This window comes from Nuphar pumila, chromosome 13 (genome assembly GCF_984573655.1).
Source record: "Nuphar pumila chromosome 13, dmNupPumi1.hap1.1, whole genome shotgun sequence".
NCBI lineage: Eukaryota > Viridiplantae > Streptophyta > Magnoliopsida > Nymphaeales > Nymphaeaceae > Nuphar > Nuphar pumila.
In genome coordinates this window covers 97,352,028-97,366,240 of record NC_143261.1, presented here as the reverse complement: position 1 = coordinate 97,366,240, position 14,213 = coordinate 97,352,028, and the positions used below count along the sequence as shown (strand labels likewise).

At 37.0% G+C, this 14,213-nt stretch overlaps 2 protein-coding genes across 2 annotated transcripts; both read left to right on the top strand.

Annotated features, from left to right (window-relative positions):
- Positions 1–1,600: 1,600 nt before the first annotated feature.
- Positions 1,601–2,059, top strand: LOC149819351 (cis-zeatin O-glucosyltransferase 1-like). Its single transcript, XM_089986391.1, has one exon. The coding sequence runs from the start codon at positions 1,601–1,603 to the stop codon at positions 2,057–2,059; it is 459 nt and encodes a 152-aa protein (XP_089842517.1).
- Positions 2,060–2,971, top strand: LOC149819350 (zeatin O-xylosyltransferase-like). Its single transcript, XM_089986390.1, has one exon. The coding sequence runs from the start codon at positions 2,060–2,062 to the stop codon at positions 2,969–2,971; it is 912 nt and encodes a 303-aa protein (XP_089842516.1).
- Positions 2,972–14,213: the final 11,242 nt, after the last annotated feature.

Here is a 14,213-nt window from a genome sequence, read left to right as displayed (position 1 = left end):
GGCATAATTTTTGTAAATACTCAAACCTCAAAAAATCATATTTTTCAATGAAAAACACAATCCAAATGTCAGTTTCAAGGTGAATGCACTATATCAAAGACATTGGAAAACCGGAGAGAGAGAGAGATGAGGAGAAAATCTCATTTGTATTGCACTGCAGAGAGAGATATGAGGAGCATATATATATATATATATATATATATATATATATATATATATATATATATATATATATATATATATATATATATATATATATATATATATATATATATATATATATATATATATAGAGAGAGAGAGAGAGAGAGAGAGAGAGAGAGAGAGAGAGAGAGAGAGAATCTCATTTGTATTGCACTGCTACCCTGACTTATATGCAAGATGTACGAAAGATAAGAAAGATTACATCCACAGACAAAAGCTTAAAACGGCAAGTTATCGCCAAGACTTCTTCTCGTTTGATTTTGAAAATTTTTATTTGTCACGAGTTTTTTTTGGGAAAATATAAGTTAAAAATGAATGAATTAATATTTAATGAATAATAGACAAAATAATTTTTTTAGAAAATGATATGGGTTTAAGGTCTTGTCCAAAAATGAAACTTCTAAATAAAATCATTTAAAACTTCAAAATATGGTTGTAATTTATACATTGGACTTTAGGAAAACTTTCCTATTCTCAACGCTTTTAATTTCCGATATGGAGTTTAGGAAACCGTTTTCTATTATCAACACTTTCGCCTATTGAGAAACTCGTTTTATGTTTTTGGTGGATGCGAATTTTTTTTATTACTATTAAATGAGAGAGAGTTAAATTAAAAGAAAGTTTAATGAGAATTCATTCACTTGAAAATAATGTTGTTCAATGCATTTTAAATGAATTTAAAGCAAGTAAGGGTCACTTTTTTGTTTTTAAATCATGCGATAAAAACTTAAATAGCGTGATAAAAACACGATATGTAGCTAGGTTCTGTTGCAAATGTCACGATATTTTGAAAATATCGTGAGAATTTAAAGTTTAAAACGGTAAGATAATATATCGATTTGTTCACAATATTTTTAAAATATCGTCGATATTTGTCAATATGATTACATCCAAAATAGCTCCCGTGAATGTCCCCACCTAATGAGAGCCAAAAGAATAAAGAATATCCACAAAATTTATCAACATAATTTACAAACGTATTTTACCGTTTAAACTTAGATTTCACTTACCATTTACGTCAGTTTTTTACCATGTAATGATAGGTAAAACCCAAGGTGAAATTAATAGACACATCTCCATAGATAGATTAGCCAAAAGAAGAAAGAAAAAAGAAAAATCTGAAGTTCACAAGAAACAATTTTCCTATACGTGGATACATATCCATTTATGTCCTAGTTTCAATCACCAAATTGACCATCGACCAAGTAATCTCAACTTAAAAAAATAAAAAAAAGCATAAAAAAAAAAGCAATGCTCTCTTCTACCGTTCCACGTGCTAAGTTTGACATCTTTTTGACTGACGCCGTGAGGTGCGAGTATGAGTTGCCCCAATTGCCTTGTTAGTTTATATAAGAGCAGCATGAAGGAGTAGGGACCTCTGAAAATGAAGATGAAAATGAAGGTGGTGGTGCTCATACTCCCCTTCCCAGCCCAAGGCCACCTGAACCCACTTCTCCATTTCTCCCGCCTCCTCGCCCTCTGCGGTCTCCGGGTCATCTTCCTCGGATCCGAGACCCACAACCGGCAGGCCAAGCTGCGGCTCCATGGCTGGGATTTGTCCTCCTTCCCCGGCATATCATTCCATGACCTCCCACTCCCTCCCTACTCCGTACCGTATCCAGACCCGGAATCCACTAACAAGTTCCCCTCACACCTGCAACCTATTTTTGAGATATCGGACCAGTTCCGAGACCCGCTGGAGCTGCTACTGAGCTCGCTCACCGCCTGCTGCAGGCGCGTCGCGATGGTTCACGACCCGCTCATGTCCTTCGCCGCGGACCTCGCATCGAACCATCCGAACGTCGAGTCCTTCGCCTTCAGGTGCGTGGGCGCCTTCTCTTCGCTTTCTTTCTAGATGAGCCAACGGGAGGAGCCGCTGCTTAAGATCAAGCCGGATCTGGATCTTGTATCAACAAAAGCTTGTTTTACTCATGAATTTCGTGATTTCGTGCACCGTCGACACCGTTATGTCCCGTTAACCAAAGGGGAACTCTTCAACACCTTTGATGAGATTGAAGGGGAGTTCGTAGAGATGCTGTCGAGGAGGCCACTGTACCAAAACCGAAGGATATGGGCCGTAGGACCCATCTTTCCGATCCATTTGGAAAAAGGTTCCGATCCGAAACATGATCTTTTCAACTGGCTGGACAACCAGCCGGATGGATCGGTTCTTTACGTCTCCTTCGGGTCGAACTCGTCTTTATCCGCAGCTCAGATCTCACAGCTAACCCTCGGGCTCGAGCGCAGCGGTCAAAGGTTCTTGTGGGTTCTTGTTGCCGCGGATCGGGGCAACATCTTCACCAAGGGAACCGATCCAGAGATCCAGTTGCCGGTGGGGTTCGAGAAGCGGGTCGCTGGGTCGGGTCTGGTGGTGAGAGAGTGGGCCCCGCAATTGGAGATACTAAGCCACGCTGCTGTGGGTGGGTTCTTGAGCCACTGTGGGTGGAACTCCTGCATGGAGAGTCTGAGCCTGGGAGTGCCTCTTGCAACTTGGCCGCTGCACTCGGACCAGCCTGCTAATGCGCAGCTGGTGACGGAGGTGTTGAAGGTGGGAGTGGCGGTCAGACATTGGGGGAGAGCCGAGGAGGTGGTGTCGGCCGACGAGATCGAGGAGGCGGTAAGGCGGCTCATGGCGGACACGGCGGTGAGGGATGAGATCCGGAAGAGATCGACCGAGCTGCGAGATGCGGCTTGGCGTTCGTGGGCTCAAGCCGGATCATCCTGCGCAGCGTTAGAAGCATTTGTAGAGTTAATAAATAGACCGTAGGGCTGGGTCAGTACGTGATATGTGAACCCAGGTCGAGTTGGCCAGACAGCTGGGTTCATCCCCAAGACTGGTGCGAGTAAGAAGCAAAGGTTGGTGATGGACTTAGCAGTCGTGTGAAGGGTGAGAAGTCTTGATCAGCACTGGTCACGATGCTTAACGGACACTAGCCAATATTAGAGGTCCATAAAGAGTTTTCTTCTGAGCTAGCAAGACCCACAGCCAAGTCAACTTAGCCAACTTTTGTTTACTACTTGACTGAGTTTTTCCTAGCATTAATCTCTCTTTACCTATGTGTTGAGCCCCTTAATTCATGTGATTTAGACTTTGTATCTCACAAGAGTCATGAAGGTATGAAAACATGAGCCCCCCTTAAACACCCTGAGTTTTGTTCTTGCTGTCAAACCATGGAACCACAACATTTTCTATTCCTGATCGGTTAAGACTTTTGTTTACAATTTTATTGCAAACATTTTCATCTAAAAATAAAATTTATTGCAACTATATATAGGTTTCTATTCCTGATTATATATATATATATATATATATATATATATATATATATATATATATATATATATATATATATATATATATATATATATATATATATAACCACTAAAGAATCATATTCCTCCATCTCTAACTCTCACCCCCAACTAAACCCACCAGCCTTTTCTCTCTATCTCCCTCAACAGACCTACCCTTCTTCCTCCCTACTTGCTTCCTTCCCTACCACCGACCTACCTTCACAATCCTATATACCAAACCTTCAAGGGAGGGTTCCTACCAATGACAGGCTAAGACCAGAGCAACCAGGTCTCCTATACTAGGCGCAGTTATGAAAAAAGAAAAGTTAAACCTGCCAAAGATCGACCACTACGTCCGGGTCATACGTCAAGCTGAAGGCCCATGATCAAATCCCATTGATGCATGGGGGCTGTCGTTGCTTTATCACGGTTGGTTAGGGCACATAAGATTTGGTGGTCATGTCCTCAACCCGGAGTTTTACTTTAGAGGAAAGCGAACCCATTAAGTGACTCGGTTCTCGGTGAGGGTTTTCCTTAGTCATAAAATAAAAACTGCCAAAGATCAACGTGACGCATGATATGAAATTTAAAAATCTTATTTATTACAAGATTGAACCAAAAACATTTCATAGATTTTATACTTTTGAAGTTACTATTTGGGATGTGAAAGGTACGAGTATGGATTGGATATACCTGAATTCGTTTAATTGGATTTGATAAGAAATTGTGCACCAAATATGTAAGTGGGTTTAATTGGATCCGAGCAGTTTTAGACTCAGACTATTGTATGTTATGTGCCAATCAAAGTCACCTTACACGCCAAGTTCGTGGGCTTAACACCCTAAGTGGGGATTTACCCATGAAGGAATACACCCAGCTTTAGCCTCATGGCTATTAGGATGCAGACTTGTGGGTTTTGAACTCATAATTTATCGTCAACTTAGTGACATTTACTAGTCGCCCCTGCCAGATGAGCGGTGGTTACCAACTATTCAGATGTTTGTACTAGTTTAAAGGTAAAACAGTTTTTAACGTGAAACCAAGTATTTAAAACCACTTTCATGAAGTATAACCGTTCTCACTTTGTTAAGTATAACAAAGACACAGAAAGACCTTTCAAAAAAGGTTGCAGCCACCTCCTGCCCCTTCACTTTGTAAGTGTAACAAATGAAGGGAAGGTGGGCCCCGTCCCTTGCCGCAAGGTTGAAGCTAGATGTAATCTCCGGTGGGCGCGTTTTACCAACCGGATATCGGAGGCCAGCCAATGTGCGGTAATGGTTTTTTTTTTTTTCCTTTGGGCATCCAGAAGAAAACAAATGAAGGGAAGCCTGACAAAATTGGGTTTTGGTACAGTCCCTTAATTTTGTAAGTATCTAGTAAATGCATATGTACCACTAACGCATCCTATATGTGGATTTCAGCTTGATTCATATCTTATTTGGATAAGTGGATTCAGATTTGATTGGAGTGATTAAAGAAAATCAGATTAATTAGAATTTTGTATGAACTGTATCCCAACTGAATCTGACTTGTTTACATCCCATGTTGTTATATATATATATGGTCCCAACCCGTCACATCTTTCAACATCAACTCTAACTGGCCGGTCATCTTATTCAATCCAACTCTTTTTTTCCCATATCTCCTTACCAGGGGCGAAGCCAGTAATCTAAACTAGGGTGGGCACAATTGCACAGTACTAATAAATGAAGTCCCAAATAAAATATCAATCCAATGTTTACATTGCAAATATATATGTTTGAATGGTCAAACTACTTTAAAATATATATATCAAATACTAAAACAAATAAAAAACACAAAAAGGTCTTGAAAATCATCATAGAAATAAAAAATTGAATCATAATTATTGCTATTTAAAAAACACAACAAACCCCCAATCCTAATAAAAATCATGATGATTATTACTAATTAAAATACTAACTGAAAAGAAAAAAAACACAAAAAGTCTCTAAAACCTTAATTTAATCATTCATGTCATTTAAAATGATACAAATAAAAAACCTAAATCATAAAAAAAATTATAGATCTTGAATCTATGCTAATTGATAAAATATATAACAAACAAAATCAAATCAAACCCTAATTCATACAAACATAGTAAATTATGCATTTATGCTAATTAATAAAAAATCAAAACCCTTAACATTTTAACCAAACTCAAACATTCATTATTAATTATTCATGGATTCATGCTCAATGGTAATTGAAAAAATATAAAAAAAATCATAAAACTATAACTAAACATTTATGCAATTTTACAAAAAAATAAAGTAGTACCTTAAATCCTAACAAACATCATTCACATGTATCCTAATTAACAAAAAAACCTCAAAATTCTAACTAAAATCAAGCAGGTGAAATCACATTTAATGCTGATTAAAAAATACAAAAATACCTAATTAAATATTCATCTAATTTAAAAACCAAAAATTAGATGAATATCGATAAGTTGCAAGGCTGGTTGGGCTAATTTTTAATAAATATAAATATACCAAAAATGACTTTTTATTATTTTTTTTAAATTATTTTAATAGTTTTAACATGTGTCACATAATGATTGGCACATGATAACTTTTTATTACTTTAGACCGATACAAAATGATTCAGTTGACTATCGGCATCAGGCCGATATAGCTGAATCTGCTGCCAAACAATTGAGCGTTGATACCGATAGTGACAATATTGGGTAAAACCTTGGTTTTTCATGTATACTCTGTTGGATTTTAAATCTACCGAAAACTAAAAAGACCTATGTTCGTGTTCACGCTAAATCATTGAAAATAAAACAAAATTGAATCACAATGCAGAAGCGTACCTGTAACGCCCTAAAATTTAAACTTATGATTTCGAAAACATTGACAAAAAAACTTTCAAGATAAGAGTTTTTACTTTTAAAATCAACGGTGAAAGCAATTTAAAAAGGAGCACAAATTACCAAATTCTAGGTACGTTAGCAGTAGTTTTGTTTTTTCTGCAGCCATTGTTTTTGCCTCTTGAAAAAATGCATCTTCTTCTCCCCTCTCTCTTCTTTTTCTCCTCCTTCTCAATCCCAACCGGTTCTTCCGCGTTTTCTTCTTTTCTCCCTTGAATTTGTCTTGTTTTTAACGTTTATCTGTTGTCGGTTCTTCTTGCCTTACTCGACTGAGGCACACATTAATCGAAGGTAAAAACCACTCTTTTTCTCAACCCCTTCATCGGAAGCAAATCCGGCGGTTTGCTTCTTTTACCCCATCTTCGTAGATTTTCAGTTCATCGCATGCATATCTCTTTATGTTTTGCATGAGCATCGCATAAAGCATATTTTGTTTAGTTTATTCTTCACAGTATTGCTTCTAGTTTAAATAATTATTTTCAGCCATTGCCAAAAGAAAAAAATCGTAGTTAGCCTTGTTTGATTTCGTGATGTTCGATTAGATTAGATTAGAATAGTTCATAGCATAAATTAATCTTGTTGTCTAATTCCTTTCTTTTACAATCGTCAGTCTTATTAGTTAATTAATCAAAATAGTTGGTTTAGTTTTTAGTTCTTTCTGTTTACTGTTTGTAGAATCGAGTCTGGTTTGCTTCCAGCGTGAATCAACATCGGTCGGTTTAGACTATTGCGTTTTATAATATTTTTAGTCAGTGAATTGGAAAAAATCCAAAAAATCGAAAAAGCTAATTAAATAGTCATGCTATTTAAAAAAAAACTAAATCCTAATAAACATCATTTTTATAGAGGCTAAATGAAAAAAAATAAAACCTCAAAAATTCTAACTAAGATCAAGCATGTGAAATCATGTTTATGTTGAATGGAAAAAATTGAAATATTAAACAAAAAATTGATCTTATAAAAAAAAATCAAAGATCTAAATGCTAATTAAAAAAAAACACAGAAACCCCTAAAACCTAATTAAATATTCATACTATTTAAAAAAAACTCAAATAAAAAATTACCTAAATCTTGTTTTCTAACAAACATCATTCATATATATGCTAATTAAAAAAAACAAAAAATATTGTTTTTAACTAAATCAAGCATGTTGAGTTACATTTAATATTGATTAAAAAAACACTTAAATACCGAATTAAACATTCATCTTATTTGAAAAACTTAAATGCTAATTGAAAAAAAATACAAAAAACCAAAAACCTTAAAAAGAGCACAAGAAGAAGACCAATATTGGCATGCCGCCTTGATAGGGAAGTCGTCGAACGATAAGAAAATGGATGCATGGTGAAGGCGACAAACTTGAGGACATGACCCAGATTTCGAGATTGAGATAGAGATAGGACCTGCCAGGAGGTGCACTAGAGGCTACCGTCAAATGGTGAATGACTAAGGCACTGAGCAGAGATGCTATAGGCCAGAGGCTCAAAGAAAGAGAGAGAGGACCTGCGAGGGGTGCATGGAGGTTGCCACGAGTCGGTGAAAGGTGGACCACCGAAGGTGCAAGCATTGTGGGGTCACGAGTAGGGGTGAAGCCATAGAGGCCTACATTGTAGAGTCATGGAGAGAGAGAGAGAATGGTAGTACAATTCACTAATGAAGGCGAGTGCAACAAGTCAATAGATATATGCATGTAGTATGGTACACCCTTGCGTACTTCTTGGGTTCTTAACAGGCCCAAGCTCATACACGAGCTATCAAATCAATGACATGGCTCACATGCATAACAATGTTAAATGCAGTAATAGAAAATTTCACACGTGTGTCCATTGATACTGCAAAGATTCTTTGAATCATACACTCAATATAGGCAATAATAGTGTAAGCATGGATCAAATATACATAGGACCTCATACATATCATGCTTTATGTGCATGTCATGCATAATCTCATTGCTTAATTCATTTATGCATTTAAGTCATACAATATTTCATTGCATACTTAGTCATGCATTTACATCATTCATTATTTCATTGCATACTTATACATTTTCATCATACATCATTTCATTGCATACTTAGTCATGCATTTATATCATACATCATTTAATTGCATACTTAGTTATGCATTTACATTATACATATGTATGTGCAATTTATAATCGATGCATACACATGCACATACTCTTAAAGACTGTATACAAGAGTATTCTTTTGAAAATTTTCAACTATGCATATATGTATATAGCGAAGCTACTCAACCATATTCAAAATTGTGTGAATTTGAACTATATATATATATTTGTTTCTTGAACTGCATGCGTACCTCTAACAGGGTATACACACACTTCACACTATGTATACATATATATGTGTATACCTAAATACATGTGTATATATACTCCACATTCTACATACAATAACATTTTCTTTTTTAAACTACGTGTACCTACTTTCCAAATTGTATACCATACAATATATATTCTTAGAAATCGCATAATTCATGCATATATATATATATATTTGATAACATGCTCTCTACCATGCTAACTGAATCAGATCTGGTCTAAAACATCAAGGGTTCAGATTAGGTTTGAACCGATACTGTGCTCAGGTCTGGTTATTTGAACCGAACTAGGTTCAGATCAGATCTGAACCATCTGGGTTCGGGTCTAGTCTGAACCGGCCTGGGTTCAAACTGATTTGAACCGACTTAGTTCAAGTCTGGTATAAATTGGCCAACAACATAACACATATATATATATTTTTTTATTTTTTATTTTAAACAAAAACTAGCCCTTATGAACTGGTCATAGAATTCTTGGGCGGTCCTAGATTTGGAACCCTCACTTGGTTCATTTTCGAATCCAAGGTATATGTGTATTGCATATACACATATGCCATATATTTCATTAGGAAAAAATGGAAATACCTAATGAAATATTGATCTTATAGAAAAACAAAATCAAAGACCTAAATGCTAATTGAAAAAAAAAACCACAAAAAACCTTAAAACCTAATTAAATATTCATGCTATTTAAAAAAAACTCAAATAAAAAACCTAAATCTTAATTCCTAACAAACATCATTCATATATATACTAATTGAAAAAAAAATACTAAAATATTGTTTCTAACTAAATCAAGCACGTGGTGTTATGTTTAATATTGATTGGAAAAAACAACACTTAAATACCTAATTAAGCATTCTTCTCATTTGAAAAACTTAAATGCTAATTGAAAAAAAATACAAAAAACCCAAAACCCTAAAAAAAGTGCAAGAAGAAGAAGAAGACTAACAATGACATGCCACTTTGATGGGAAAGTCGTCGAACTACAAACGAATGGATGCATAGTGCAGGCAGCAAACCTAAGGACCCGACACAGGTTTTAGGAGTGAGAGAGGGATAGGACCTGCCAGGGGTGTACCAGAGGCTACCATCGAATGGTGAATGGCTGAGGCATTGAGCTGAGATGTTGCAGAGAGAGAGAGAGAGAGAGAGAGAGAGAGAGAGAGAGAGAGAGAGGTGCGCAAAGGCCACCGCTAGTGGGTGAAACGTGGACCACCGAAGGTGCAGATGTTGTGGGGGTCACGAGTAGGGGCAGAGCAATAGAGGCCGACGTTGTAGAGTTCCGGGGAGGGCTAGAGAGGAGAGAGAGGGGGGTTTAGGGGGGATGGGGGTTTGGGGCTAAAAAGGGAGATTGTCCATTGGCCCTTTGGGTTAGGCACTAGAGCCCACCTAGACCTAGGTTAGGATGGGCACTCCCCCACATATTATGCGGGTTAGGGTGGGCACCGATACCCATTAGGGGTTTTCCTGGTCAGGGTGGGCATGTGTCTACACTCCCCATAACGTGGCTCTAGGCACTCAAGCATAGATATGCCTAAAAAGATCTAGGTGACAATGTGTGTAGTGATCACAAAAGTAGTGGATAAGACAACACACAAGAATTTTAAAAGAGAAAGCAAGAGCATAACTAATAGGACATGAGCCACGCTATCTGTCACGGGCTTAGAAGCGAAGTCTTCCATATGTACATCAAAAACAAAAACTGTCTGGAACACTATCATTGTCTTTTTATTTTTTGGACATAGGCAGACTCCTACCATTTATTAGCTAAAAGAGAACAATATATACAACTTTACATGGTGGGAATCCAGTCTGCACTGCCTATCATCAGCAAGTGATTGTTAACTTCGGCAGACTGTACAAGCAAGACTGTCATCTTAGGAACGAATCTGATGACAACTCTGCTAAACCAACAGACGCTCTAGACCCAAGAGGTTTGGCATAGTGGGATGGGGCCTAGCCGTTTGACGGGCAGCCTAGGTTCAAATGCCATGGGCGTCACCCACTGCTTAAGCCAAAGCTTGGGGACTCCCTGGGGACGAGGGGTACGCCCTCGGCGTTTTACGTTGGCATGGACAGAGACGGTAAGTACATCAGGCTGAGCAAAGAACAGACGCTGTATAAGATGATCCAATGAACCTGCTGAACGGCCTCTTCCTTCCAATCGCCTATTGATTTGGCCGACTTGGTCTTTACGTGAGGATTCAATGACGATTTGCGATGATGTAGGAACCAGATTTAATATCCTCTCCCAACGGATGTACCCCTTGTGACGTAGAATGAATCAGATTCGATGACGCTATCATTGTCTTCTGTTAAGACAACCAAGATCAGATCATATAAGACGTAGTAATAGAAGTGAGATTCAGACCTAGTGAAGGATCCACCAAGGTGGGTGCACATATTACATATATTATATGGACACACCATTTTTGCAGTGTATCCTGGGTGATACAACTGAACATGCTATGACACACATAAATATTATTCCAACATTTTTAATAGATGTTTTAATAAAAATACATATTATTTAATTGGAAGTTGGAACCATGCAACCACAGTACATCCTGCATGGGCATGGTCCATGTCTTATCAGGTTTGGATGATACCTTGATGGGCCAAGTTCCGTGATCTAATTGGGTTCTCTACTTTAACAGGTTGCAAATGGATCATTTTAATTTGTTTAGACCTCCAACTTGAATCCAATGTATTTTCCCATGCAATTTCTTTATTTTTCACATGTTCTCATCATGCTGTTGAGGCATAACAACAGGGAATTGTCAGCAGATGCAGCACATACCATTGACAGGAATACACTAAGAAGGTTTAGGTAGGCTGCCTTTGATTCCTAATAGAACTGAGTGCATCCAAGAAGGAATCTCAAACATGAATTGGAGAGAAGGGTCGTTAGGTATAGGATATCCTCCAAACAAGACAACACCACCACCTTTAAGAAGCCCTACCAGGGGTGCCACCTACCTAAGATATTCGCCTCTATGTAATTCACAAAGTGGTAGTTTGACAAATAGGAGAGAGAGAGAGAGAGCCTGTTTTCCTATTTGAATAGTTATCTAGCTAAATGGTAACTATATAGTTTTATCGCTGTTAGTCAAGTTTCCTTTATTTTCAACATAATATGGCCACCAATAAAGAAAGAAAGAAAGAAAGATTGTCATTTGAACGGTTACCTAGTTAAATTGTAACTACTTCAGTTGAAAAGAAAATATTATCAGTAATCTACTTGTAGAATCACAATGAACTGAATTATGGCCATTTCCATCATTGGTCACCCTTCTTCAAATCGGTTTGGGTTTAGATAAACTCCAATAATCTTTGAAGCACCAGCAAATCTTACACCCTCAACAACCTAATAAGATGTATTAAATAAGGACAGAAACTTACAGCAAGGCCTACAACACCCAAGCAAAAACAGCAATGGAATCATGATGCATTAAGCCTTCCTAATTGAATCCCTTAAAAAAGCGATGATTTTCTTATTCAATTTGATTTAGAAGGGTCAAAATTGGTAACAAAATACAAAAGTACAGGCAATTTCTCCAGCAGGTACTGTTAATTGTTACTGTCATAACAACCAGATCAACTTAAAATTAGAAACTAATGTGAGAAAGAGAGAGAGGACCATTATAACACCCTACTTTTTTTTTTTAAGGCAAACTGGTGTTAGGCTGCAGACCCCGACCAGTTATTATTCAACATACCACTGGGTTTGAACCTGCAACGTCCCACCACAAGGAGACGTGCACTGGCAGCTCCTACCAACCACGTGGAGCCCCCGTTGGTATATAACACCCTACTTTCCTTTACAAGTAACGACATATTTGGATTTCACATTTTTGATGGCTAGTAAAAGGGAGAGAGAGATGAGTGATTTATAGAGATATTTTAGGAGAAACATTCTCATCTTTTAATAGAAAGAGATAGAGGGAGTGGGGGGGGGGGGGGGTGGCGCGAAGGAAAAGTTATATATGGTAATTAAAGCATTTTGAAAAATTACAATATGCATGTAAGACCTTTTTTTTGGAAAATTATATAGAGGATGGGCAAAAAAAAATTTAATGACATTGTTAGAACACATGGCATGAATGTCATTTTAAAAAAGCTCACGAAGCATCTAATTTTTGGCACTTATTACCCTCACTTCTGCCCTTATAATATGTAATGATATATGCATTTCCAAATGAATCTACAATTTACATCTCTAAAACACACGACAAACATGTGATTTAAGAAAAAGTTATAAAGAGTTCAATTTTTTGGACCAACTACCCCTGTTTCTGCTTTTATATATTGTATGAATGGGATCACTTTGGAAGGTTTTTGACTAATGACTAGTTATGCTCTTGGCAACCAAGAACCTCGAAGTACCGATTCAACCCTCAATGCATATTAAGGGTGCAAAATGGATTGGATCATAATATACCTAAATCCAAATCCAAGCATTATGAAAGTGATTAGAGTCTGAATTCCAATTCGAACTAGATCTGATATAATAGAGTTGAATCCAAATCCAGATTTTATATTGTTATACTAGATCAGACAAGGATTCAAATACAAATTTGAAAGAAAATTCTGATCCAAATCCCAAAAGTTTCCTATTCCATTTTACATTCGGATTTTTTTTTTAAGATCCGAATGCTAAAATGATATGTTGAATTCAGATTGGATATGAAACTTAATCCAATCCATTTGCACCTATTGAATTGCATATAATAGTGTTAGAGAGTAGAGAGGTCCAGGTCCAAACTTAGGTCCAGTTATAATCAGTACTAGATCCAGGTCTACTGAATCTAAGAAGTTCAAGAAAAGTCAAAAGATCCATTTACGTAAAGTTGCTTGCAAGCATATGGGGAAGTCAGCAAAGATGATAAAGTATCTGTGCCACATGAGAAGGTTGTCAAAAAGAATAGGCTATTCAAAGGAGGAGGATACAAAATAGGTCGATGCAAGGAAAATTGAAATGGATAATCATGGATAACTGATGCACCCTCGATTCGAAGGGTGCACAAAAATCTACTTTACCTTTATGCAAATTGAACTATGAAAAACAGGAATAATAAAAATTTAATAATAAAATAATTCATAAAATTAAATAAAAAAACTGGAATCTCAATCAATCAAACCTCCCGGAAAAAATCCCTATAATGAGTATTTATAGGAAATGCAGGAAACTCTAATTCTGAAATGGATTTTAGATGGATCCATTACATGACAAAAATATCCAAAAATAAAAACTCAAATAACCCAAAATTAAACTAAAACCAAATGGTTCTTTTATAAACCCGATCACATAATGGAGGCACTACACCACATGTAACCACTAGTGATGGCTCCGGACCATCACAGAACTGTGTGGTCTCAGCCCCTGGACGTATAGATTCATGCAGTTTGAACCGAACCACGTGGATTTTGATATCTTTTGGTAGATTTTAATTTTATTTTACATCGGTCACTTGTA